At 42.3% G+C, this 27,712-nt stretch overlaps 1 protein-coding gene across 6 annotated transcripts; it reads right to left on the reverse strand.

Annotated features, from left to right (window-relative positions):
* Positions 1-988: 988 nt before the first annotated feature.
* Positions 989-26,558, reverse strand: atg13.L (autophagy related 13 L homeolog). 6 transcript variants are annotated; one of them, XM_018257342.2, is made up of 18 exons: positions 26,079-26,558; positions 21,331-21,412; positions 20,275-20,355; positions 20,018-20,137; positions 19,426-19,472; positions 18,357-18,497; positions 16,906-16,946; positions 16,216-16,312; positions 13,942-14,040; positions 11,672-11,762; positions 9,371-9,469; positions 7,467-7,577; positions 5,963-6,057; positions 5,759-5,879; positions 4,976-5,053; positions 3,968-4,075; positions 3,447-3,572; positions 989-2,656 (listed from the first exon to the last, which is right to left on the reverse strand). In XM_018257342.2, exons 2-18 carry the CDS (start codon positions 21,397-21,399, stop codon positions 2,582-2,584), a joined length of 1,599 nt encoding a protein of 532 aa, XP_018112831.1. In that variant the 5' UTR covers positions 21,400-21,412; positions 26,079-26,558; the 3' UTR covers positions 989-2,581. The 6 variants fall into 6 exon arrangements, with proteins under 6 accessions (XP_018112831.1, XP_041445697.1, XP_018112827.1 ...); XM_041589763.1 differs by lacking the exon at positions 13,942-14,040 and having other exon boundaries at positions 26,079-26,557; XM_018257338.2 differs by lacking the exon at positions 9,371-9,469 and having other exon boundaries at positions 26,079-26,555.
* Positions 26,559-27,712: the final 1,154 nt, after the last annotated feature.

Below are 27,712 nucleotides of genomic sequence, written 5' to 3' on the forward strand. Positions count from 1 at the left end.
AAAGAGAGATCCTATAAAACTATGGCAGCATAGGTATTCCCTGTACTAAGCACAATTCAGCAGGAACAGCCCCTAAGTTTGCTCATAGTCTGTACAGAGAGATCCCATAAAACTATGGCAGCATAGGTATTCCCTGTACTAAGCACAATTCAGATTCAGCAGGAACAGCCCCTAAGTTTGCTCATAGTCTGTACAGAGAGATCCCATAAAACTATGGCAGCATAGGTATTCCCTGTACTAAGCACAATTCAGCAGGAACAGCCCCTACGTTTGCTCATAGTCTGTACAGAGAGATCCCATAAAACTATGACAGCATAGGTATTCCCTGTACTAAGCACAATTCAGCAGGAACAGCCCCTAAGTTTGCTCATAGTCTGTACAGAGAGATCCCATAAAACTATGGCAGCATAGGTATTCCCCTGTACTAAGCACAATTCAGCAGGAACAGTCCCTAAGTTTGCTCATAGTCTGTAAAGAGAGATCCTATAAAACTATGGCAGCATAGGTATTCCCTGTACTAAGCACAATTCAGCAGGAACAGCCCCTAAGTTTGCTCATAGTCTGTAAAGAGAGATCCTATAAAACTATGGCAGCATAGGTATTCCATGTACTAAGCACAATTCAGCAGGAACAGCCCCTAAGTTTGCTCATAGTCTGTACAGAGAGATCCCATAAAACTATGGCAGCATAGGTATTCCCTGTACTAAGCACAATTCAGCAGGAACAGCCCCTAAGTTTGCTCATAGTCTGTACAGAGAGATCCCATAAAACTATGGCAGCATAGGTATTCCCCTGTACTAAGCACAATTCAGCAGGAACATTTAACGTCATAATGGTACATACAGGGAATAACAGAATCTCAGATACATCTTAAAACCAAAGGATCAGACAGTGTCAATTGTGCCAGATGTTATAGGTTGTACAATGAGAGAATAGAAACATTGCTTGGGGTGGGGAATGGGTTAAAGGGGAAGAAACTGGACACACATTGGAAAGACATATATTTATTTTATAATACACATCTGAATTACATCTCTTCTATTAACAGTGCCAAGATTTCTTCCCAGCAGATGCAATGGGGCGCGATTAGCAGCAGAGAAATCCTTTTATGGTAGTGTATACTGAACCCCAACTTGTAGCATGTGGCTGATTCGCTACAACTACAACTCCCATCAGCCTCTAAACAAGCAATACTTCCCCTTTGCAGCGTGTCAGGGTTAGAGAACGGACCTGAAGAGGAGGGAGAGGAAGGGCGGGTTTAAAGCTGTGGACAACTGAATGTGAATATGTTGTGCTCCCAGATGATTCTTCTGAAAATGTTGTTTTGGAGCTCCGGGGTCCCAGGTTTGATTCCAGCCAGGGCAATATCTGCAAGGAGTCTGTATGTTCTCTCCAGATTTCTCCCCCACTCCATTGGCTCCTGATAAAACTGCTCCTAGTGTGATAGGGACCGTAGATTGTAAGCTCCACTGGGGCAGGGACTAATATGAATGACGTTTAATCTCTTTTCATGTGCTGGGGAATATATCTGTGCTATATAAATAATTACGCTGAATTATTTAAAAAAAAAAAAAAAAAAAAAAATCATGGCAATTATGTGTCTGTACATTGCACTTAGCCCATTACACTACATTTGTAAATGATTCCTTCAGTTTGATAGCGGACCTAACCTGTAGTTGTAGGGTCAGTGACCCTGGTCTCAAGTGTGACAAAAAGTTAACCAAAAACAGCAGAAAATCACTAAATCAACATCAAAAGTAAAGTGAATCTTAAAGCGACGTTTTTAACATTGGTTAACGAACAGCGCCTGGTTGGGGCATTCGTTTTGTTTTAATTAAGAAATGTCTCGGTTGTTTGAAATTTCCTAATAGGGAAAACCTGACACTGAAAGCAAGTCTCATTTTCAGTTTCCTAGGAGCTGCTGAGTATTTATCATCAGGCCACTAATAAGCCCGCTGTATAAACAAACCCCTCCCTTCCCCCAGCTGCAGACTTTTTTTAAGGCTTTGAGATAAGCAGCGGTTCATTATACAGACTCAGAGGGCTTCTACGGAGTGACGTAGTAAGAAGAATATTTTTTACAGGATAATTTAACTGTGATCATCCTCTCAGTACGGTGGGTACATTCAGCAGGTAAGGTACGTATCTAGGCAGGTAGATAGATGGGCGTCTGTCATGTTCATGTCAAAATCTCAGAGCAAATGGTTCTATTTACAGCAGAGAAACAGTTTGCGTGAGGTGCAGGAGGAGGCTTGAGGCCTGTGTGAGCTTCTCATCCAGCTGCTGAGCTGAGTTACCCAAGGTGGAGCAACTAATCCAGCTCCATCATTGGTTGCTCCTTATGTAGGAAGAATGGGCAAGCCTTGACTTCAGATCCAACTGTAGAGTAATGGTGTGTTGTAAGGTGCTATTTAGCCTTCTGAAAGGCTGGTATAAGAAGAGACACCCCCCATTGGGTCCTCTAACAATGGCAGGTGTTTGGGGGGCACATAGGACAGATCCAAGTGTGCCGTCAGTATAGGGAGCAGCAGACAGATCTGGATTGAGGGGTATAAGTTTATACAGGCCGTGGTCCCCCTGTCTACAGAGAATCAACAAACGCATCAAACTCTTTCACGTTCTTTTCATGCATGGCCAGTTTCTCTGGCAGAGAGTCCTGTGGGGAGAAAGTAAATAGAACATGCTCAAGTGACATTGGCTTCAGACCATCATCATCATCTTCAGTTAATATGGCCTCCCTGCTATACAGGTTAAACCCTCCTCCAACCTGTCTTAAGGTGGCCATAGACGCGCAGATAATATCATACGAAGCAACGATATTCGGTACGTGTATGGTGGGAAAAGAGGAGACCAATATCGGCAGAAGACTTGGATATCAGTTGGCTCGTCAATCGGGCTGGAGGAAAATTTTGATCGGGTGCCTTTGAAGGAATCCAAACATCGGCCATTGTTAAGGTGGCCATAGACGCATAGATAATATCGTACAAAACAAATTTTCGTCCGATATTCGGTGCGTGTATGGTGGGAAAAGAGGCAACCGATATCCAAGTCTTCTCATTGATCGGGCTGGAAGGAAAATTTTGAAAGCACCCAAATATCGGCCATTGTTAGTGCTGAATCGTCACATACAGGTAGACATCTATTGTTTCTCTCTGTATATCTGACGATTCAGTTCTACACGTATGTATTTGAAACGAACGATCTTTCTTAGAAAGATATTTTCCAAGAAAGATCGTAATTGTAACGTCTAGGTGCCTTATTACGCATCAAGCCAGTTGGCGTGAACTCGGATCTCGGTTTCAAATCAAAAATGTTCCCAGTTAACAGGGATAAGAGTTGTGGCCTGCTGACCAGCACATTATTAATGAAAGAGTCCAAGTCACGTTCAGACCAACTGATAATGGTCATGAGGCCTCGGGTAAAGAGCCCTTTTAACAGGTCCTCACCAAGTCCTCCGCCATTGACTGCACGGCAATATCTATGGATAAGCTGCTTAGCTGCGGAGGATTCTGAAACTCCCGGTAGAAGGTCCCCACATCCATGGGAAGGTCATCTTTGGAGAAGGCAGGTCTCTGAAAGAAATGAGTTCTTTTCACTCTACATTCTCAGAAACAAACAAAACAAAAATCAAAAACTCATGAGAAATGCCAATCAGCACAATAATGCCCCCCATGCAAAAAGCCAGGCCTGGACAGACTGGGTTAAAATGTAGATGCATCCAAATGCACAAAGCTGCATGCTCCCATTATGATTAAGATTTTTGCAGACTGATAACTGTCTAATTTAGTTTATTATTTGAAGTCTTTTTATTTATACTTAGTGTCCGTTAGGGGCTTGATGGAAAGCCAGAGTTACTAAGGGTTACACAACCCATAAGCTACTTCCTACCAGTTCCTAACCAGTGGCCCATCCTGACAGCTGAGATTTATACAGAAATATAAAGAAAAAGTCAGAGTTGGCCACTTACAAAGTCAACCATTACAAAATCATCTTGGGGTGTCCCATTGCTAGAACAGGAACTGTGCAGGCTCCTGGCTTCAGGCGACTCCTCTTCTGGGGTCTCAGGGTAGACAACCTAAAAAGAGTAATACAGTCAGAGGGAAACTGCCAGGCGCCAGTCAGTGGACAAAGAATTTACAGGGACAATAATGTCTTTTCTTATTTCTATTGTCGCTATCAGAGATAGAGTGACTTATGCAGGTGTAGCCTACTCTGCACATAGAACATTCCCTTATGAGCCACTCTCCATTTTGAAGGGGGAACAGTTTTGTGTGTGAATTTATCCCCATCGTTCAGTCTGAGAGAGAATAATTTCCCCTTTAAAAGGGAACGGAAAGGCGTATTTAAATGATTATATATACTTACCTCACTCCCTGGCTGGTGCTCCTATCAGGAGAAAACTGCTCCGGTCCGGGGGTTATTCCAGTGAGCACCATGGAACGATCCGCTTCCTTTTTCTAAAATTTCCCGGGGCCAGGGTCAGACATGGACACGTGTGTCTTCTTTCTGCCACAACCTCCATTCTTCGGGCCGGTCACAGCAAAAACATAGGGGGGGGGGGCAGCGAGGGCCTGATACTCCAGTCCCGATGGGCCCCAGTCCAACCCTGCCCAGGGCACAGGCATGCACAGTATTAGAATTAGCCGACTTCTTTGTTAAAGGTCAGCTTTTCACGCTAATGCGTATGAGCAGCCGCGTGAAGAAAGAAGAAGCTGAAAGCCAATCGCTCCATGGTGCTCGCTGGAATAACTTCGGACTGGTGCAGTTTTTTGCTGATAGGAGCACTGGCCCCTGATGTGAGGTAAGTATAAACAATCACTTGGGGGTACCTAACTTTTGGCACCCCAAGTAAAGAGCACATTTCCTTCTCCGGAGTATCATATTTAAGTATTCCATTGTATCTCAGTGCATCATATCCTGCCAAGTTAGAAGGTTAATCATTGAATGGTTCCAAGGAAGCTATACATAAACATACCATAGGGTCAGTGTCCTCATTATCTGTGAGCTTTGGCACAAACACGGCAAACGGTATATCAGTACTGGCATAGGTGACCTGTTAGTAAAGCAGAAGACTTGCTGAAAACAGTATCAAAGATAAAACGGACTTGCGTGCACTGCTGGGAGCGACATTTGAGATAGCAATGCTGATTATAAAAAGAGACAGGAGACTGGAGGTGCAGAAAGAAAGGTTAAAGTTTATGAATATATTGTGTGTGTGTGTGTCTGTATAGAGGCATAGACAGGAGACTGGAGGTGCAGAAAGAAAGGCTGAAGTGTATGAATATATTGTGAGTGAGTGTGAATGTATGTATGTATGTATGTATGTATGTATGTATGTATGTATGTATGTATGTATGTATGTATGTATGGAGAGAGAGAGAGAGAGAGAGAGAGAGAGAGAGAGAGAGAGAGAGAGAGAGAGAGAGAGAGAGAGAGAGAGAGAGAGAGAGAGAGAGAGAGAGAGAGAGAGAGAGAGAGAGAGAGAGAGAGAGAGAGAGAGAGAGAGAGAGAGACTCTGAAGGTACAGAAAGCACGGCTGAAGTGTATGAATATATTGTGTGTGTGAGTGTGTGTCTATATATAGAGAGAGGAAGAGAGCAGAGACTAGAGATGCAGAAAGAAAGGTGTGTGTGTATGTGTCAGTCAGACCAGTAGACTGGGGTCCAGAATTGGGGTATGGAAGACAGAGCCATAGGATGTAATGTATAATATTGCTGTATAATCTACAGTAACAAGGAAGTGCTAACTTCCGACTTACCTGGGGGGAAGGTTTGTCAACAAAAGCTCCCACCTTCCTTGTAAATAGGATATGTGGGCTCTTGTTGGGCGAACTTTTTGTCCCAGTGGCGCTGCTACCTGAGGGGGAATCTGCTTCCTCACTGTGGGGAACAATGAGTGGTGATTGAGTGCATTGAATATTCACTTCTAGATCACTAAATGCTATAGAGAGTAAGGGCTTTACCTGCTGGACGTTGCCCCTGCTACATTGGCGGGAGACACAGAAAGGGTTCGGTCGTGTTCTGCTGGCAAACCACTTTCTTTTCCTGGTGCCATCATCTACAGAGAAAAAAACAAACACAGATCAAAGAACTACCATGAACAGCCTGTTAAAGCAGATTCTCCGATTAGCATGCCATTGTATTGGAAAGCAAGGATTTGAACGTGTGTTAATGCTCAGTGCAGCTCGGTACCAGCACTAAACGTTAAAACCCTGTAGAGCAGAATTGCTCTTGATGTCAAAAAAGTTTGGAGGAAAATATCAAACTGCCGGGAATCCTTCAGTATTTTTGCAGGCCTATTAGAAACACAGTAGTGCTTGGTAATCGTATTTTCTCCTTCCTCCTCATCCAAAACTCATATGGGCTGTATCCAGTGTATGTCTAGAATGCTGTGGCCTCCTAGTGCCCCACTTCTGCTAGACACGATCCTTTTAATATAATCATGCTGGCTGTGCCTCGCCCCCTTCTGTGGGGCGGGGCACCACTTCTGACCCCAACCTGCCCGACCCCTCCATTTAAAGACCAGCGCCCATCCTGCAGTGACAGGCAAGAATCTATAAATGGGGAAGCCGGAAGTTAAAGTCCTGCAGTGGTTAAGTACCCGGAAAAACCTGCAGGTTGCAGATAGAAGTTTCGGGAGCGGGTATAGATGCGGGTCAGCGGTTCTCCGGGTTTGCGGGTCATGGTTCTGGTCGCGGGTCTTCTCAATATCGATTTTTACGGATTTTTCCTGATCACGCCTACTTCCAATGATATCACTTCCGGTTTACAACAACAGCACTTCCCGTTTCACTCCTTTCCCCCCCCGATCACGGCAACTTCCGGTTTACGGTGACAGCACTTCCGGTTTCTTGATGGTCAGCAGGTCACGGATAAGGTCCTTGTGGGTCGGGTAGCGGGTAAGTATGTGGGTTGCAGGTTGGGTTTAACAAATTGGTTCCGCGCAGGACTCTGACCAAAGTGTTAGGTTGTGAGCAGGGAGAGTGGAAGGAATCGATCAACCAGAACCTGCCCGCAACCCAAAGACACGGGTTTTGGCCCGGCCTCCACATCACGTGATTTTTTTTTGGATTTGGATTATGTTCGGCCAGGCACATGGATTTTTCCAGCTGAAAAAAGCCAAATTCTGAACCGGACATATTTAAGGCAGCAGTCTGGGGTAAGGATTGCTTGTTATATGCAGTAGTGATGACTTACTCTTGGGAAATCTAAAAGGTAAAAAAGTTACCAGTGCAAAAAAAAAAAAAAAAAAACTCCCCAAAAACCGTAACGATTTCAATAAAGCTTAAGATTTACAAAATAAATCTTTGCGATTGTAACAAAATACTGTTTCCCACAGAAGCAATATGCACCTTTGTGAAACGTAACCAGATCACAGAGCCAGAGACATGCACTTCACTGAAGGTACAGAAAGCAGCAGCATTCTATATAAATACATGGCGTCTTGCTCCTGGTTGTGAGAAGTACCTGGTGCGGGTGGGCTGCACTCACTCCCGTAGCCAAGCCCACTGGGTAAGCCAGTTCCGAGGGTCCTGCTCCTGGGACTGCCGGTTGATAGGAGAGACGAGAGCTGCAGAGCTACAGAGCAAGAAAGGAGGAAGGGAGGAGAGAAGCTGATGTAATAATAACAGAATGGAAGAGCTGCAAAGGTTAAGAAGCACTAACTGCCTGTGTGGGCCAAGATCGTTTAGCCGTGTCTGCAGCCAATAAGATGACAGACTAAGAGACGCGCTCTTGGCCCTTTCCAGTACAAAACATCATTACGGGTAAAGGAAACAGGACACCAGGTACTGGCTCTAGTCAAACATTAAGGCTCATTCCCACTTGTAAGCATCAGAAAGTGCAGTGAGTAGCAAATTGGGTTGCATTTCTGCCTAAAAAAAATCATTTCAGCAACGGGAATTGATGTGCGTTTATGCACAATGCTCTATTTTTATATAGCAATGCTAAATTATGCAACACCATAGATTCCTTTTACTACATAAGGATGGCTGAGAATTAGAAACCATCTACATGCATCTTTAAAGGAACACCAACACCAAAAAATTAAAGGGTTTTAAAGGAATGACAATATAATTTTGTGTTGCCCTGCATGGGTACAACTGGTTCATTTGCTTCAGAAACACTACTATAGTTTATATAAATAAGATGATGTGTAGCCATGGGGGCAGCTATTCAAGCACAGGATACACAGTAGATAACAGATAAGTACTACTATAGTTTATATAAACAAGCTGCTGTGTAGCCATGGGGGCAGCCATTCAAGCACAGGATACACAGTAGATAACAGATAAGTACTACTATAGTTTATATAAATAAGCTGCTGTGTAGCCATGGGGACAGCCATTCAAGCACAGGATACACAGTAGATAACAGATACTTTCTGAAGAATCCCATTGTATAATACAGAGCTTATCTTTTATCTGCTGTGTATCCTGAGCCTTTTCTCCCTTTTCAGCTTTGAATGGCTACACAGCAGCTTGTTTATATAAACTATAGTAGTACTTATCTGTTATCTACTGTGTATCCTGTGCTTGAATGGCTGCCCCCATGGCTACACAGCAGCTTGTTTATATAAACTATAGTAGTACTTATCTGTTATCTACTGTGTATCCTGTGCTTGAATGGCTGCCCCCATGGCTACACAGCAGCTTGTTTATATAAACTATAGTAGTACTTATCTGTTATCTACTGTGTATCCTGTGCTTGAATGGCTGCCCCCATGGCTACACAGCAGCTTCTTTATATAAACTATAGTAGTACTTATCTGTTATCTACTGTGTATCCTGTGCTTGAATGGCTGCCCCCATGGCTACACAGCAGCTTCTTTATATAAACTATAGTAGTACTTATCTGTTATATACTGTGTATCCTGTGCTTGAATGGCTGCCCCCATGGCTACACAGCAGCTTGTTTATATAAACTATAGTAGTACTTATCTGTTATCTACTGTGTATCCTGTGCTTGAATGGCTGCCCCCATGGATACACAGCAGCTTGTTTATATAAACTATAGTAGTACTTATCTGTTATCTACTGTGTATCCTGTGCTTGAATGGCTGCCCCCATGGCTACACAGCAGCTTCTTTATATAAACTATATTAGTGTTTCTGAAGCAAACACACCAGTACATTATATTTGAATTACTTTAATAAGCTTTCATTTTTTTATTGTGACTGTTCCTTTAAGACCCAAATTGTATGTCCTTTGCACACAGAACTGTGCCAGCAGCTGCCACACAACTACCAGCCTCCCCAAGTGGGAGCTGTAGTTTAGCAAACAGCTGGAGACCCACAGGCTGCAATGACTTTCCCTTCCCCTCCATTCTAACAACACACGCACTTTGTTAGTGGGGGGTAAGTTTAAACTCACTTGATGTGAGAAGGCTTGTCCCATCGTCAGGACCCTGAGAGAGTCCGTCACCACAGGAGTAACTGTCTGACACTGAGCCTTACTGACAGTGAACACACACTTCACATACAGACACGTACAAGCCACAGAGAGAAAGAGAGGTAAGATATGAATGGCAGGTAGCAAGTCACCTCCATCGGCAGATCTCCAGCATAGTGTTGTTATACACCAGAGCCATGAATAAAACAATGCTTTGGTAACAAAAACAAAAGAAAAAGTACCCCGCTTACAATCTTGCTAGAGCTGTTACTGTATAAATTATTTCAAAACCTGTTAGTTAAAATTTACATGTGTTGCCGTACAAGCCCTGTGATTAACGTTGGACCAATCTAATAAATGGTATTGACTTAAAGTGCCGTGCTATAAATTCATTATATAATAAATAATGATTAAGAATGAAATTGATTATAATTGAAGTGCAGTGCAATGAAATTAGTTACTTAATTTGAAATTAAAAACTTTAATTAAATCCAGCCACAATAAATCGATTAAAAATAGTGGCAATAATAAGGCGTGATAGAGGTAACTGCGTCCAAACTTGGACAACAATTCAATAATAAAGTGCTAGGCAGTGCTAATTCATTAATTCATTATAACTCAGGTAATTGATTAAAAATTGATTAGAGTAACCGCATAAATAGGGATAAAATTTAAAAACAATATTCAGGTTCATAAGTTGAAATAAGAAAATGGAAAAGGAGAGAGGTGGAGTTGTCCCAAATCTACTACCTAATTTTTTCTAATCCCTGGGACACCACAAAGGCAAGGTAGGCAGAGCAACCGGGACTGTGGTCTCGATGGTTATTCTAAACCCTAAGCTGTCAAGGACTATGCTGGCCTAAAAAACCACAAATCCACGGCCTCTTGTAAGTTCAGTAATGCGAGAGAGGAGAGAAAGCGAACCAGGTATTGCATTAAATATCCACCACCCCTTCCATTCCCATTTAACCCAAAGTAATTGAAATTGTTTAAAAGATTGAAATCAACAAGATTCAAAACGCCAACGCGCGTTTCGCTATACTCGCTTTATCAAGGCGCAATAAATAAATAAAACAATGCTTTGTAATGTCACACTTTATTGAAACTTAAAATCCCTTATAATATATGAGTGATACTCAGAGTTCCCTGTATAACTCAGCCAGTAGCCTTGTGCCTTTATATGGTCACAGAACAACCCCTCAGTGACTTCTAATATCCTTATCATTTACAGTAGGGGGTACATTATCCCTTATAATACATGAGTGATACTCAGAGTTCCCTGTATAACTCAGCCTGTAGCCTTGTGCCTTTATATGGTCACAGAACAACCCCTCAGTGACTTCTAATATCCTTATCATTTACAGTAGGGGGTACATTATCCCTTATAATACATGAGTGATACTCAGAGTTCCCTGTATAACTCAGCCTGTAGCCTTGTGTCTTTATATGGTCACAGAAAAACCCCTCAGTGACTTCTAATATCCTTATCATTTACAGTAGGGGGTACATTATCTCTTATAATACATGAGTGATACTCAGAGTTCCCTGTATAACTCAGCCTGTAGCCTTGTGCCTTTATATGGTCACAGAACAACCCCTCAGTGACTTCTAATATCCTTATCATTTACAGTAGGGGGTATTTATCTCTTATAATACATGAGTGATACTCAGAGTTCCCTGTATAACTCAGCCTGCAGCCTTGTGCCTTTATATGGTCACAGAACAACCCCTCAGTGACTTCTAATATCCTTATCATTTACAGTAGGGGGTACATTATCCCTTATAATACATGAGTGATACTCAAGAGTTCCCTGTATTACTCAGCCTGCAGCCTTGTGACTTTATATGGTCACAGAACAACCCCTCAGTGACTTCTAATATCCTTATCATTTACAGTAGGGGGTATATTATCCCTTATAATACATGAGTGATGCTCAGAGTTCCCTGTATAACTCAGCCTGCAGCCTTGTGCCTTTATATGGTCACAGAACAACCCCTCAGTGACTTTTAATATCCTTTTCATTTACAGTAGGGGGTACATTATCCCTTATAATACATGAGTGATACTCGGAGTTCCCTGTATAACGCAGCCTGCAGCCTTGTGCCTTTATGTGGTCACAGAACCTCTCAGTGACTTCTAATATCCTTATCATTTACAGTAGGGGGTACAGATTTCTGTATGACAAGAATGAACTACCGAACTGGGCGGCCGCTACACTAGAGCGGGGCAGGATAACATGAAGGCTACACTAAAATGCTGTATAATGAGGGGAGAGTTCTTACCTGTGAAGGAGGGGAAGTAGAAAACGATGTTGCACAGAATTCTTGAGACTCCTCCACGGCAGGGTAGGTAAGCACTTGCTCTTCAGCGCCCCTGTGAGGAAATTTCAAACAAGGACCGAATAAGGAGATATCTTAGAAATTAGGGATTCACCGAATCTACTACTTGGGATTCGGGCGAATCCCTGAATCAGTGGTGAAAGATTCGCCCGAATACAGAACCTAATCCACATATGCAAATTAGGGGCAGGAAAGGAAAAAGTGGAAAAAAATCTTCACGTGATTATCCTATTCGCCCCTAATTTACATGTGCAAATTAGGATTCGGATTCAGTTCGGCCAGGCACAAGGATTGGCCGAATCTGAATCCTGCTGAAGAAGGCTGAATCCTGGCCAAATCCCGAACTGAATCCTGGATTCGGTGCATCCCTATTAGAAATGTAGGAAAAAACAGGAAAGCTGCATGAAAATCTGATTAAAAAAACACAATCCTTGCAAGTCAAACAGTGCAGCCCATAGGTACCAATCTAGCATTGAGTAGTGCAGTGGAGTCAGAGTGCTGCTAGTTAACTGTGATTTGTTTTCGGAGAGACTGATCTGAATGCAGCCGCATTGCACAAATCAACCTGCAGTACTTACCTGCTGCCGTCAGTCTCTACTTCCTGAATCTCTATTGAGCTCTGACATTCTATTTAGGGATGCACCAAATCCACTATTTTGGATTCGGCGAAAACCCTGAATCCTTTGTGAAAGGCAGAATATGGAACCAAATCCTAATTTGCATATGCAAATTAGGGGTGGGAAGGGGAAAACATTTTTTACTTCCTTGTTTTGTGACAAAAAGTCACGCGATTTCCTCCTCGATTCAGATTCTGGTTTGGTTGGGCAGAAGGATTAGGCCAAGTCTGAATCCTGCTGAAAAAGGCCGAATCCCGAACCGAATCCTGGATTCCGTGCATCCCTAATTCTATTACATCTATAATAACTGTCTTTGCAGAGTTGTCTAAATCGCCGGCTGGGTGGCACTCGGATCGTTTTTGTTTTCCGAAGAGGCCCGAAGTTTCCTCGCGAGGCAACTTCGAGCGACTTTGGAAAACCAAGCCGATCCAAGTGCCATCCTGACGGCGATTTAGATTCTAGCCTGCGGGAAGGCATTTCTGGGAGATTAGTCGCCCCAAAGAAGAGGAGATTTGGCGTCGTGGACTAAATCTCCCTGAATCTCCACGTGTGTCTCTGCCCTAAAAGTATTTGTCTGGGGCTTTTACATTTACCTATCTAATCCCCCCATGTCCCTCTATTAGGGGCAGTCTTCTTTGTACAGCGGGAGTCAGCTACACACAGCTGCAGAAATGTTTGTTTCAGCTAATTTGTAGCAGGAGATCCTTCCCCTGGCTAAAAGCTTGTATTACATCCAGCAGTCCCTGCAGAACTGGCAACACACTGCCCACACAACAGAAAAAAAATACTATTATAAACTCATACATCCAACATGTGATACATCAGCTATTGCTGAACTACACGCCCAGCTTCGACTACAGAGAGTGGCGTAGATTAGAGATCAGCTTTACACTGGTTATTCGTTATCCTGTTTTGTGACATGGAAAGCTCTCTACCAACTTAAAGGGGAAAATGAAAATTTAATATAAACTTCCTCAAACTGGTCAGAAACTTTCTAAATACAATCAATTAAATATTCTGCATTGTTTCTTAAATAATCAAGTTTATGTTCCTCTCTCAGCATCTGTTTCTCTTCATTCTGTCTTCATGCAGCAGTTGGGTGTCAGATGAATGATCCAATATATCTTATAGGGGGGCTCCTTTCCTAGCAGATGTATTAGAGCTCACTCAAATAACTGATTCCAGTACAAACAAAATAACTAAATAAACTAAAAATAACTGCCTTTTGCACAAATTCTGCATGTAGAGAGACAGGATTTTTAATAGTGAGCTCTAATACATCTGCTAGGAAAGGAATCCCCCCTACCCTATAAGATATATTGGATCATTCATCTGACACCCATATCCTGAATGAAGATAAACAGATGCTAAGAGAGGAACAGCGAATATAAACTTGATTTTTTAAGAAACAATGCAGTATGTTTAATTGATTGTATTTAGAAAGTTTCTTACTTTAGTATGAGGAAGCTTATATTCAATTTTCATTTTTGTTATAGTTCCCCTTTAAATGCATTCTCCTGGGTTAGCAGTGTGCTCCTAGTGCGTCAGTGAGGGAAGGGATGCTATGATCTGTGGGCATGCTAACTTTGTCCTCACCTGTAGTTGCAGGGATGCATGTGTGAGGTGCTGGGGAAGGGTCGGTCAACAAAGTGATCAATTATAATCCCCATGATGGGCTGGGTCCACTCATACTGCCTGCAATGCAACAAACACATTATTTACCTACTGGGCCTAGCTGTCCTGCACCCCTCCGGTATCCATGTGCTGGTTCATAATAGTTAAAGGGATTCTGTCATAATTTTTATGATGTTTTTATTTCTAAATTACACTATTTACGCTGCAAATAATTCACTCTACAATATAAAATTTAATTTCTGAACTAACAAGTGTATTTTTAGTTGTAATATTGGTGTGTAGGTGCATCTCAGGTCATTTTGCCTGGTCATGTGATTTCAGAAAGAGCCAGGCACTTTAGGATGGAACTGCTTTCTGGCAGGCTGTTGTTTCTCCTACTCAATGTAACTGAATGTGTCTCAGTGGGACCTGGATTTTACTATTGAGTGCTGTTCTTAGATCTACCAGGCAGCTGTTATCTTGTGTTAGGGAGCTGCTATCTGGTTACCTTCCCATTGTTCTGTTGTTAGGCTGCTGGGGGGGAAAGAAAGGGAAGAGGGTGATATCTCTCCAGTACAGCAGTAAAGAGTGACTGAAGTTTATCAGAGCACAAGTCACATGATTGGGGGCAGCTGGGACACTGACAATATGTCTAGCCCCATGTCAGATTTAAAAATGAAATATAAAACAAATCTGTTTGCTCTTTTGAGAAACAGATTTCAGTGCAGAAGTCTGCTGGAGCAGCACTATTAACTGATGCATTTTGAAAAAAGCATTTTTTCTCATGACAGTATACCTTTAAGGTGTTTACCCTGCTATGTGCATAGGAACATCCTGTATGATGTGTGAAGGCTGTTATTATTCAGTGTGAGGGTCTTGGTTCCGGGGTCAGTAGTGCTAGCTCCCTTTCACTAAACAGAAGGGATAGCCAATGTGTCCCTTTGCATGTTGTTCTGTAGCTTAGGAATACCTGAAAATGCATAGCTTGGCTACAGCTGTGTTAAAGGGGAACTAAAGTCTAAAATAGAATAATGCTAGAAATGCTGTATTTTAGAGAGAGTGTGTGCTCTAATATTTCACTTAGAAATGATCACACTGTATATATACATATGCTTCACTTGCTTCACTAGTAAAGTCTAAATTAGAATAAGGCTAGAAATGCTGTATCTTGTATACTAAACATAAACATGAACTTTCTGCACCAGAAGCCTAATCAAACAAATGATTTATGCTTTCAAAGTTGGCCGCAGGGGGTCACCATCTTGTAACTTTGTTATACATCTTTGCAAGACCAAGACACATGCTCAGTGTGGTCTGGGCTGCTTAGGGATCGTCATAAATGATCAAAACAACACAAGTCAAATAATATCTGCCAGAAGCTGATACAGCAAGACTAATTAATAATCAGAATATACAGACTGCACTGGCTCCTGTGTTGTCATGTCATCTAATGTGGATTTTATAATTTTTATATTGCTTAATACAACCTTTCTCAGACTCTGCAGAACCAGTGGCTGCAGCATTTAAGCATTTAGATAAATGGTATCTGTTTAAATCTGGCTCCATGATCTTTGTCCCTGCCACTGGAGTTGGAAACATTAAAGGGGAATGTAAAGGCAAAAATAAAATCCAATACGAATCTCTACACAGTCTCTGACTGCTCTGGAGGGAAACAATCAAAGCTGCTTGAGTTCTGCACGGCTGGGAAAAAAGCTGGTAACCTGCGGGTCGAAGTTGTGGGTGCGGCTATAGATGGGGGTCCGCGGTTCTGTGGGTTGGGCCTTCTCAATAGCGTGTTTTACTCCTTTTTTCTGATCACGCCTACTTCCGATGATGTCACTTCCGGTTTACAATGACAGTATTTCCTGATTCTTGATGGTCAGCGGGTCACGGATCGGATTGCGGATAAGGTACACACGGGTCAGGTAGCGTGTCCAAGAGGGTAAAAATGCAGGTTGTGGGTCCAAGTGCGGGTCGGGTTTAACAAATTGGTTTCCACACAGGACTCTACTGGGAAGTAAGGTGGGGGGCTCCCCCTGCTGTTCAAAAGTATAGTTTCCCTGCAGAGCAGCTAAGGGCCGTCTGAAGTTTCCTATCCACAGCAGTAAATGAAGGGGGAATTTCACTGCATACAGTCAGGTTTCTTATAAAAACAGTACACATTTTTTAATTAACGAACGTAAAAATGGGATTTTATTTTTTTTGCCTTGATATGCCCTTTAATGTCAGATGGCTAACAGAGGGTTCTGGCCTTACCTGGTTGACATAAAAGCCAGGTTGGTTCTGTAGGCACAGGTAAGTGTCAGCGTGCCGATTGGTGTTCCAACCGTTCCAATTCGTACAGCCTGGAAACCTAACAGAGGACAGGAACTGAGTGAAAACTTAAACAGAGGGGACACTTAATCTGAGATCATTGTTGCATTTCCAAATGTTTGTTTTATTTAAAGGAACACCAATTTCACACAAGAGAATTTATTAGACAAACCGGAGTGTTCTCTTGAGCATCAATGTGCAGACACCCAGCCAACACAACACATTACTAGTCTAGCAACAACCCATGCACGGGCACTGTCAGTATATATGAGAGGATATAAATAGGTAGAACAATATTCGTAAATATGGACATTTTCACAGTAGAGCAGCATGCAATAGTATATTATTAAAGGGATAATATTTATAATTATTATTCCTAACTATTGCTTCCTTAAATAAACAGATAATTAGCTTAATGTGAACAGAATCTGCATGACAGCAGAGTGTGGGGGCTTTGCAGGGATTATACAGTAAGACAGGCAAAAAGTCTGTCCGTGTCTAGTAAATAATGATCAGCTATAATATCTTATAATAATTATAACTGGCCTAGTGCTATTGAAATAATGAGAGCCAACACACGTATAGGTTTAGTAAATATACAGAATACATATAATTCCACTGAATGCATCTTACCTTCTTTAAGACCAAGGAGTTGAACGTCTCCAAAGTAAATCCTAAAGAAGGGAAGGGTGAATGCTGAAAAGGATATTTATGGAAGTGCATAGGAATATGTAAAGGATGCTCTGCAATCTGTTGGTTGCACAAGAGAGGGAATTTCTGGCAAACATACCTAGAAAGCAGTTTTAGCCGAAGCTGTTTGGTTACAAACTCGATTATAGGCAAGCTATTTCTTAAATAAGCAGTAACAGCAAAAACTGAAATTGTATCGAAGTAAATAAAATATAATGTAGTGTTGAATGCACTGTTAAAACTGGCGTGTTTGTTTCAGAAGACTACTATAGTTTATATAAACAAGCTGCTGTGTAGCCATGGGGGCAGCCATTCAAGCACAGGATACACAGTAGATAACAAATAAGTACTACTATAGTTTATATAAACAAGCTGCTGTGTACCCATAGGGGCAGCCATTCAAGCACAGGATACACGGTAGATAGTACTATAGTTTATATGTTATCTGCTATGTAACCTGCGCCTTTTCTCCTTTTTTTACAGCTTGAATGGCTGCCCCCATGGCTACACAGCAGCTTAATTATGCTTTCTGAAGCAAACAGACAGATTTTCCCAGTGCATGCTAACTGTATATTATATGTTAATTACTTTAAAATGCTTTCATTTTTGGTGTTACTGTTCCTTTAAGCTGGCTGCACATCTAACAGCTTGCTTGGCAAGGTCGTCAAATGATTTTGATCTACTTGAGCCACCCCCATGTTGGGCCAAATTAGACAGATTCAGTCTTTGACCCTTGGACCAACAACTTTGAGCCTGGAGAAGCCTGGAGAAGCCCGTGAGCCTGGAGGAGCCTGGAGAAGCCCGAATACCTGACCTCAAGGGTTCCCCCTGCCAGTGCACAACATAAATTAGTGGAGGCCTGTGCCTGCCTGTGGGAATGGAACTAGAGCAGTGCAAAATAACTGTTGATGGACATGCGGTATCGGAGGTTTGGCTACCAGACTAGCATTGTGCATGCCAGTGGGGAAAAGGGAACACTTTGTGGCCACACAGCATGGACAAACTCAGGGTCCACTGTGATTTTCCTTGTGGGATCCAACTGACTGTATCAGCCAAATTTGGCTTACCACATCGTTTGCAAAGTCATCTATTAGTGTACAGCCAGCTTTGGTATTGTTATTAACAGGGAGTAGAACAGCCTCGGAGATGGAGCAATGGCTGTAGCATAGTGTGCAAAGAAGCCCAAGTATGTGGCTTTACTACCAGGATTTCCTAGCCCGAGGCCATTTAGCTTTTGTGTAAATAGAACTAACAAAGTACACCAAGAGTATGCAGTGTCCTAAGCTCTACTGCTAGAAAAGACAGCCCAGTTCTGCATACCCACTGGAACCACCAGTAGACCTGTCCAAAATGCCCACTGATTTGCAGAAGTGACCACAGCACTCATTTGTTACCTGTACAGAATGACATATTCATGTCCTTGCTTCCTGGAGAGTCTGTAAGCCGGGGTCACTCTGGTGACAGCAAGTAATGACTTCAGCAGCAGCGACAATCTGTTATATACAGTATAAGAGACCTTAATGTCCCGGTCGCACCTACAACACCAGAAGTAAAGAGTTAATTCCAGCAGACAGGTGCCTGCAGCAATGCAAACAGCCAAACCGAGGACTAAATACACAAGTGCTATTATGTGCCAAGTACAGCCAGTCCTAGAACTAACAATGGATGAGGTCTCTGATGTATTGTGAAATAAAGAAATAAATAAAAAGCACAGATATTGTCTTACAAAGTCAAACCTCAGCTTAAAAGGAAAACTTCATCTTCATTTAAAAACAAAAACAGAGCGTAGTTTTTTTTCTCTGATTTTTACACAGGAGGCATCCAGAGTGAGCAGGACAAGCATTATGTCTGGTTTTGGCAGAGCAATACAAACGACTACATTTATGGGACCGGTTATCCAGAATGTTTGGGATCTGGGGGTTTCCCTGATAACAGATCTTTCCATAATTTGGATCTTCATACCTCAAGTTTACTAGAAAGTCATTTAAACATTAAATAAACCCAAATAGGCTGGTTTTTCTTCCAATAAGGATTAATAATTTCTTAGTTTGGATCAAGTACAGGCTACAGTTTCATTATTACAAAGAAAAGGGAAATTGTTTTTAAAGATTTGGATTATTTGTTTATAATGGAGTCTATGGGAGATGGCCTTTCCGTAATTTGAAACTTTCTGGATAACGGGTTTCCATTCCCATACCTGTACTATAGAGAAATGACTAAGGGATGGCCAAGCCTAGCAACATAAAATTATGCAAACAGCTAAGAGCAGAAACAAATATGCTGCTGTAACCAATGCAACATTGTTTGTGAACTTAACCTTTCATTTTTTTTTTAACGTTACTGCAGAAAGTGCATTTACTACCCAATGCTGTTGCCTAAATAAATAATTTACGACAAGCAGCTATTTTCAGACAAGGCACAGACTGATTTAAACTCCCTCTGCCCTTCCCCTTTTGAACTTACTTTTCATTCATTTCCAGACACCAGACTTCCAGCTCCATGGAATCACCCTTCAAAAGAAGGATGAAGAGAGGATTCAGATATCAATTTTCTATATACACAGAAGATTTCATGGGATGGACAGTAAACAGGGTGTTTCCAGTATTCTGCTGGGTATTGGGTGATGTTACTACTGTTACTACCTTAAGTAAATTCAAATTTCTTCCAACCTCAGCTCTTATTTTCTTTACTGCCTGTTAAAATTATGTTCTTATTCCTCAGGCTGAGGGACAGGACGTAGTCTGAAGCAGGTTGGGGGTCCCACAGCAGCTTTAGGCCCTCCAAGAGACTCATCTTTCATCAGACTGCTTAATAATGTTTCCCCCATACATATCAATATAAAAGAAACACATTCAGCTTTTTCCTCTGGCTTAAAGCACCACCCTACTCCTGACCATGGGAAGGAGAGCAGCCCACAAGCAGGAAAGAATATCTAGGCTCTGGGTGAGATAGTATTTATTAAACCAAAATGAATAACGCAAAAAGGTTAAGGTATCATCCTAACTGCACGTACGTTAGCTACTATGACTGACCACTGGTTGGAAAGGGACCATACCTCGGATGTCTTCAGCGAAATCTCCACACACATGGAACGTCCCACTGCAGGCAGCTGCCCTGACAGAGCTTTCTTTGCTTCATGGGTCACCTCCGGGATATCCTTGATTGCCAAGTTAAACTATAAAAGCCATAAAGATAATATGTAAGGAAGAAGCAATGCAAGTTCATGACAAAGTAATTTGCCTTTGCCGATTTACTTATATCATGCAGAAAACCAACATGCCCCCATGAAGTTTAGCAAGTTCTAAACCTTACCCAGTCTGAGCCTGTAGGAGATGAGGAAGAGCGGGTGCAGATCTTATCTCCCAGTCGAGCTTGTACAATCACCTGAACACTCTATGGAGACAGTAAGCATGGAGTTGACCTAAATAAATAAGTAGGTTTGCTTGGAGAGATCCTGTCTGTTTTACACACAATAAGCTCCTTGTTAATGGCTGCTGTACATAGAGAGGTGATCAATCTAAAGCCAATGATTGTGACAGATTATTATCCTTGTCCTTGCATATGTGGGTTCTCTGGTATGGACTTGGCATGTTTTCCAAATTCAGTTCAAAAGGTGGGTAAAAGCAGGGGATGTGGATCAGGAGAAAAACGGATGAATGTCTGTGAGAAATAAGAGAGAAGAGGGGCTACAAAAAAGGATAGAAAAAGCGGATTGGGATTATGGTCAGAGATTTGATCGTTATTACAAAGTACTGGGTTGTAAAGATGGAAATGAGGGATCGGGATGAGGGAATGGATGATTGATGATGAATGGGTTTAGGGAAATGATGGAAGATACGGATAGGGTATCGGGTAAAGATGGAGAGATATTATGTGGTTGTGGTGTAACAATTGAGGAACAAAAAATTGACAGGGAGGAGAACTAAAAATAGGATGAAAATCAGGGATCAGAGAGAACAATAATATAAAGGAGAGGATAGAAAAGAGGCATGGGGTTAGAATAAGGGAATGAGCTACAAGGAAATTATGGAAGAATTATGGAGAGTAAAACAGGGTTGGGATTAGGAAAAGGAAAGAACATATCGGGTCTTGGAGAGAATGAAGAAAGATGAGCAAGAAACAATGAAAAGTGAAATGGGATCTTAAATGGCCATTTGTGCAGTTCTTAATTGGGACGCACCAAACCCAGCTTTTGGGGGTATGCGCAAACTCCGGAATCCTGGGAAACTGACTTGTCCAAATACCGTACCATCGGTGGCGCTGGAATTTGCTGGCGTGATGAGCCAAAAATCGCTGAGGTGCTAGTGACGATTAAACAAATTTATGCACGTGCAAAAAAGGGGATGAGGTGCATCCGTAATTCCATACCTTTAGTGCAAAGAATTTGACAAACTTGTCCAAATCCTTCCGGTCCTGGGGGCTAAGGTCAGTGTCCATGGTGTCAGTTTCCCTAGAGAGAAGGAACAGTAGAAATCAGCTATAACACAATATTATGGTTTATTATGACAGATCCTTGGCACATAAAGATTTGAATGCCAGAACTAGTGCCCCTGGTCTCTTGGCCGAATCAGAACCTGTGGTCCAGTGTCAAGTATTCTGCAGCTGCGACATAAATAAAACCTATTGACCCTTTTTCTACTTTCTGCCTCCCTCTTAAACACTTTTCCCCAATGATCTGGACCCTAGGAGTCCAACCTGGATACTGAATTTACTTTTCACAGCTAAATAATGTCCGACCTCTCTATCTTTGAGGTATAGACAGAGAGAAGTGGAGCACTAAGTATAGTGAAGTAGAAAGTGCACACCAAAGCTTTAAAGAACATTTAAAATGTTTGATAAGAAGTCGATCAGACACACTGGGATTACAGTAACTCATTAAATCAGCTATGGCCTTGAGCCATGTTCCTGAGAACAGCACTAACAGGAAGGTGGCACACTGGGACCAATAGGAACAAAGCAGCCTCCAGGCGTATCCTCTCTTCCTTGGTGGTGCCTCATGCCAAACTCAGCGTTTTGGTGGCGTCCGTACCAAGCTCAGCACTTTCAGCATTTATATCTCCGAGGCACACGACAGCCTAAAGATACCATTAAGCATTTGAAGTTCAGCTTAGCAATGAATCCCAGAAGTACGTAGCACAAATGCATTCATCCTTCGTTCAAGCAAAAGCAGCAGTTTTGCCTCCTTTAAAAATTTAGCATATGTAAAGCACGGCCACAAACTAGACAGAGGCTCATTCCAGAATGTCGCTGGATGCTGTATCCAAATAATGCTGGGTAGGCACTTCTGCTTGTTGTCCAAGCCTTCATCTTGATCTTGTCACTGACCAATAAGTGTTGGTTTTTGCCCATTTATACTATGAAGTTCCCCAACTAAACTTTTCTTCGGGGTACAATAACTAATGCAAATACTTTTTGATCACTGTCATGGAGAGAGGCTCTAGTCTAGTCAAACATGTTATCTAAGCTAAGTATGAGCATGCTCTTGGAAAAAGCATGTCCTAGTCAGGAGAACACTGTAAGTAAGGGAGGTCAAGAAAATACGGTAAGCCCAAGTATGCACAAGGCAAAAATACAATCATGTCCAAGGAGAAGAGTCTTGGCATGGCAAGACTCTATTGGACGTAAGGTTTGAGCATGCTCTGGGCATAAAAAGGCTCTACTCAGCATATTAGTCAAGATTCTCTAGTGTGAGCAGGCTCTGGGCATGAGAAGACTGTCAGGACAAGGTTTGAACTTTAATCATGTTCTGGGAAAGCTCTACATCTGGGCACAAGAATGCTTTGGGCAAGAGAAAGCCCAAGTCAGCTTCATACGGTCTTGGTGTGTGCAAAGGCACTGGCAACAAGCAGGCTATTTGACTGACTTTCAGACAGGTATCGATCGGGGAAGGCTGTTGGAGGGCCCCATACACTGGGCAATAAGCTGCCAACAATCTATTGGCAGCTTATATCTGCCCATGTATTGGGGGCCGAAAGAGCCATGTTAGAGGGAGTATGGCTCAGATGATGGGATTCCTGCTAGGACTAGTATGGAAGAGGAAGGATTGAGTCCTTCCAGTAGGATTTATGGCCCCCATACACGGGCCAATAAAAGCTGCCGACAGACCAAGTCGGCAGCTTATCGGCCCGTATGTAGAGCTCCCCTTTTCGTTGATGCAGTCCCGCGATCCGTCCGCCCGTTTGGCCTCTGTTCTGATACGATGGTGATCGGATCAGCCCGATATCGCCCACTTCAGTGTGGGCATATCTCTACGTCTATGGCCACCTTTAGGTGTTACATGGATGGAACAAAAGATCTTGCCAATAGGAGTATTGTGGGAGGGATGAGTCAGTATCACTTATTACAATAAGTTGTTTATACTCCTTCCATCAGTACTCAAGCAGGGCATCACCATAAACAACACTGTATCCTGCCAACTAACCAGCTCATGAGTAGGTGTTGCCAACAGTTTATGTTCTCTTAACAAGGCATAGAATATGCCCTCAATTTGCATTATAGATAATACATGCCAGGCTACTTATTTTATTCTGAAGGGAAAGCCTTTTGGCATGTTAGATCCTTATGAAAACCCAGCATTAGTCCTCACTGTGTCCTTTAAAATGGATCTCTCATTGAGTGCTACAGCTCAGCCTGTTTTGGGCATTAGTCGGCTGTGTTCTGTAGATGAAATGGCACTCAATGGGGAAAGAGCCAACCACTAATTAAAGGGGTGGTTCATCTTTAAGTTTATAGAATGGCAAATTCTAAGAATCTTTTCAATTAGTCTTCATTATATTTTTTAAAAAATCTTTCAATTATTTGCAATATTCTTCTCTTTCTAATTTTCAAATAGGGGGGTCGCTGACCCCATCTAAAAAAGAAATGCTCTGCAAGGCTGCAAATGTATTGTTATTGTTGCTTTTTATAACTCACCTTTTTATTCAGGCTCCTCTCCTATTTATATTCCACTCACTTATGCAAATCAATGCAAGGTTGCTAGGGTAATTTGTACCCTAGCAACCAGATGGCTGCGAATTGCAAACTGGAGAGCTGCTGAATAAAAAGCTAAATAACTCAAAAAAACACAAATAATAAAACATGAAAAACAATTGCAAATTGTCTCAGAATATCAATCTCTACATCAGTGATCCTCAACCAGTAGCTTGTGAGTAACATGTTGCTCCCCAACCCCTTGGATGTTGTTCTCAGTGGCCTCAGAGGAGGTGCTTATTTTTGAATTCCAGGCTTGGAGGCAAGTTTTGGTTGCATAAAAAAAAGATGTACTGCCAAGCAGAGGGTCCTGTAGGCTGCCAGTCCACATAGGGGCTACCAATAGTCAATCACAGCCCTTATTTTGCACCATCCAGGAACATTTTTCATGCTTGTGTTGCTCCCCAACTCTTTTTACATCTGAATGTTGCTCATGGGTGAAAAAGGTTGGGGAGAATTGCTCTACATCATACTAACAGCCAGTAACGTAACTTGGTGGGGGCGGGCCCTGGTGCGAGCCGTGCAGACGGGCCCGCCCCCACCCTCGTGTGCGCAATTTTTCTGTGCCGCTGCAGCTGACTCCAGCCGGCTGCAGCGCGCACGATCTTCCGGGGGGGGGGGGCCTGGCCCATTTGCACCCCCTGCTCCCCCGGTAGTTACGCCCCTGCTTACAGCTAATTTAAAAGTGAACAGCCCCTTTAAGCTGCGTTGGGAGGAAACTGTTGCCTCGATACAGGCTGGAACACAAGTATCTCTTCCAACGAGACTTTCCAAACAGCTGAACCAAAAAGTGGACGAGGGCTGCAGATGACAGACAGACAAAACGGGACGACTGACTGTCAGTCTGTCTTCCAGGTCTTGTCATCTCCCAGCATTCTCAGTAAGCAAAAGCCTTTTTGGACAGAAATCACTGGGGCAGAGTAACTCATGGTGCTTCTTACTAAAGTCAGTATGAAGTCACACTGCTCCACCAGAAGATAGCCGGACTAAACTTCAGGAAGACATGGCAACTAAAAGTAGAGAAAGTACAAGAACTTGAGATAATGGAAGAACAAAAAAACATTGGCAGCCACACTGTACACTATCAATAAGAATTTATAGGCAGGACACTGCCCTGGATGTTGCAGGAGCACAAATTCAAGCATGTTTATATAAAATTAGAGGAATGCTAGGAAGACATTAGTTATATACAAATATATCCATTTTGGTGGGTTCAGGAGATTCAGGCAGGTGGCAGGTCCAGCGTTTGGTACGGCCAGGGCTGCCATCTTGTGCCTTGTACATTACTGGTGATTTCCAGCAAACACTCCCTATTCTAATATCCTTATATAATACACAAAAGCCATGAATATCCTGTAAATTATATCCTTATAACATACCTCCCAACATTTTGGAAGTAAAAAGGACAAAAAAAATTTTCCCGCACGTAGCGCAGGAATTTTTTTGACCACACCCCTTTCTGAGACCACACCCCCTAATTACCATGTTTGTTTTACAAAATTTGGCGGGTTATGAAAGTTTAAAAATATTTCTCCTTATCTAAACTGTGTTTTTGTGTCTCAAAATTGTTACAAAGTATCTTGTTTGCACCTGTTAGCTGTTCTGGGCTCTCTGCTAAAAGCCAATTAAGTGGGAAACTTTGTTTCTTTTTCTGGCTGTTCAGTGCAGAGAAAAGAGGGACTTTCCAGTACAAATGAGGGACTGCGGGTTGAGCTGTCAAAAGAGGGACTGTCCCTCCGAAAAAGGGACAGTTGGGAGGTATGTTATAAACGGTGAGTTCTGATGTCATCAGTTATAAACGGTGAGTTCTGATGTCATTTCTGTCACATGACTCATTGAAATTTGTGTATTATAATAAATAAAGTACCCCCAGTTGTAAAATAACCCCAGTTCGGCCTCGTGTTTTTATATGGTCATGAAACTCCTCGGTAACTTATAATATCCTTATATTTTACAAAAGGGGGTACTTTATTCACTATATAATAATAATAACAATATGAAGGCAGAGAAAGGCTCCCATATGTGAGAGGAATGAGACACACACATATAAATAAATAAACACATACAGAGAGAGGGTGCTTGTGGGTAATACCGTGCTCATGTCACGTGTCCCTCCCTGTGCAGCCGAGTCCCACACAAATACGCACCTATAAAGCAGCTGGATAAGGCCGGAGCTCCAGCCCGTACGTGGGAATGAGGCCTGTCAGGGCCGCGCTGGATCCCAGAGTGTGAGAGAAACGACCGCGCCCCGGACTGAACAAGCACCGCCGAGGCTACAAAAGGAAATAGATGAAAGATAATCCGGTGGGACGAAGCCAGAGTATTGCAGAGAACCGGGGCAATGGCGGCCGCCAGACGGAAGAAAGCGAACGTCGAAACAAAAACAAAGCATATCTGAGCGCATCGATTGGGCGTCCAACAAGGAACAAAGAGTCAACCAATCAGAGGGCAGGTCTTGACTAAGGCTGACTAGCGGAGCGTCGCGCGAACTGTCAGAGTGAAGAGGTTGTACGTTCCGCTAATGAGCTGCGATCGCTTAGCAACCGCCCCTTGGCGTTTCGGGAAAGCTGACTTCGTATTATTGCGGAAAAGGATGGGGCGTGGTTAAAGTGGTAATAGGAATAATAATAATAAATAATAAGAATAAATAATGGAACGCGCATGGGGATGGGAGGATGAAGTAGTTGCAATTTAGGGTTGCTACCTTTACTAGCGGATAAACCTGAACAAAGGGGGACGGGCAGATACCCTTGGGGGTGGGGCAGTGATGTTGTGCTGGGCATGATGACGTCAGAGGAAGGCACAGTGATGTCAGTGGAGTTATGATGTTGGGTCGGGGTTAGTGCGTCACTTAGACGCAAATCAATTCGTCTCATTTCTGTTCAGTTTTCTGAATGTTTTAAAGGAAATCTATACCCCTCTTAACAATGTAGATCTCTATAAAAAGATATTGCATAAAACAGCTCATGTGTAAAACACTGCTTCATGTAAACAAACAATTTGTGCCATTGGGTAATCCTAAATAAGAAATTGCCATTTTAAAAAATAAGGGCCGCCTCCTGGGATCTTATGATTCACGGTGCACACAAACAAGCCATACATGTTACGTCACATGAGCCAATTAACAGACAGAGTTCTGTCTTATGCTTCCACACTTCTTCCTGTTACAGTTAGAGCTGCAGTTTTTCTGGTCAGGTGATCTCTGAGGCCACACACAGACCTTCACGAAATAGGGGTTCAAGGCATGAGATGTAAAGCGGCAAGATTTACTTAAAAATATCTTCCAGTTTGGTAAGTTGCTTTAATATTTCACGTAATAAATTAAAAACTATCTGTTGCTCAAGTGTTCATTTTGAGGGTATAGTTTTCCTTTAAACCTGACAGAAAGTTTTGAACAGTCAGCCCTTTGATAAACTGAGATGTCCAGTTCAAAACCACAGGGTTGGTAGCCCTGTCTCTATCTATATTCTGCCTGATGAGTAAGCCCAAACCTCTAATTACAGGTATGGGATCTATTATACAGAAATCAGCTCTAAAATACAGAAATGCTAATTTTGAAAAACAATTTTTTTATTTCTGATTGCTTAACTATGTAACTATGATTTCCTTTTTTTTTTTGGTTTCTGTAATAATAAAAAATAACTGTACTTGATAATAACTAAGCCATGTTAAGGTGCATATCTTAGTATTTAAATGTTTTTATTTAATGCCCAAATTATTGTTCGGGTTTCACAAGGCTGAAAACGGAACAGAAAGTTGAGACCCGAACAGGCCTTAGAAA

This window comes from Xenopus laevis, chromosome 4L, assembly GCF_017654675.1.
Source record: "Xenopus laevis strain J_2021 chromosome 4L, Xenopus_laevis_v10.1, whole genome shotgun sequence".
NCBI classification, from domain to species: Eukaryota; Metazoa; Chordata; class Amphibia; order Anura; family Pipidae; genus Xenopus; species Xenopus laevis.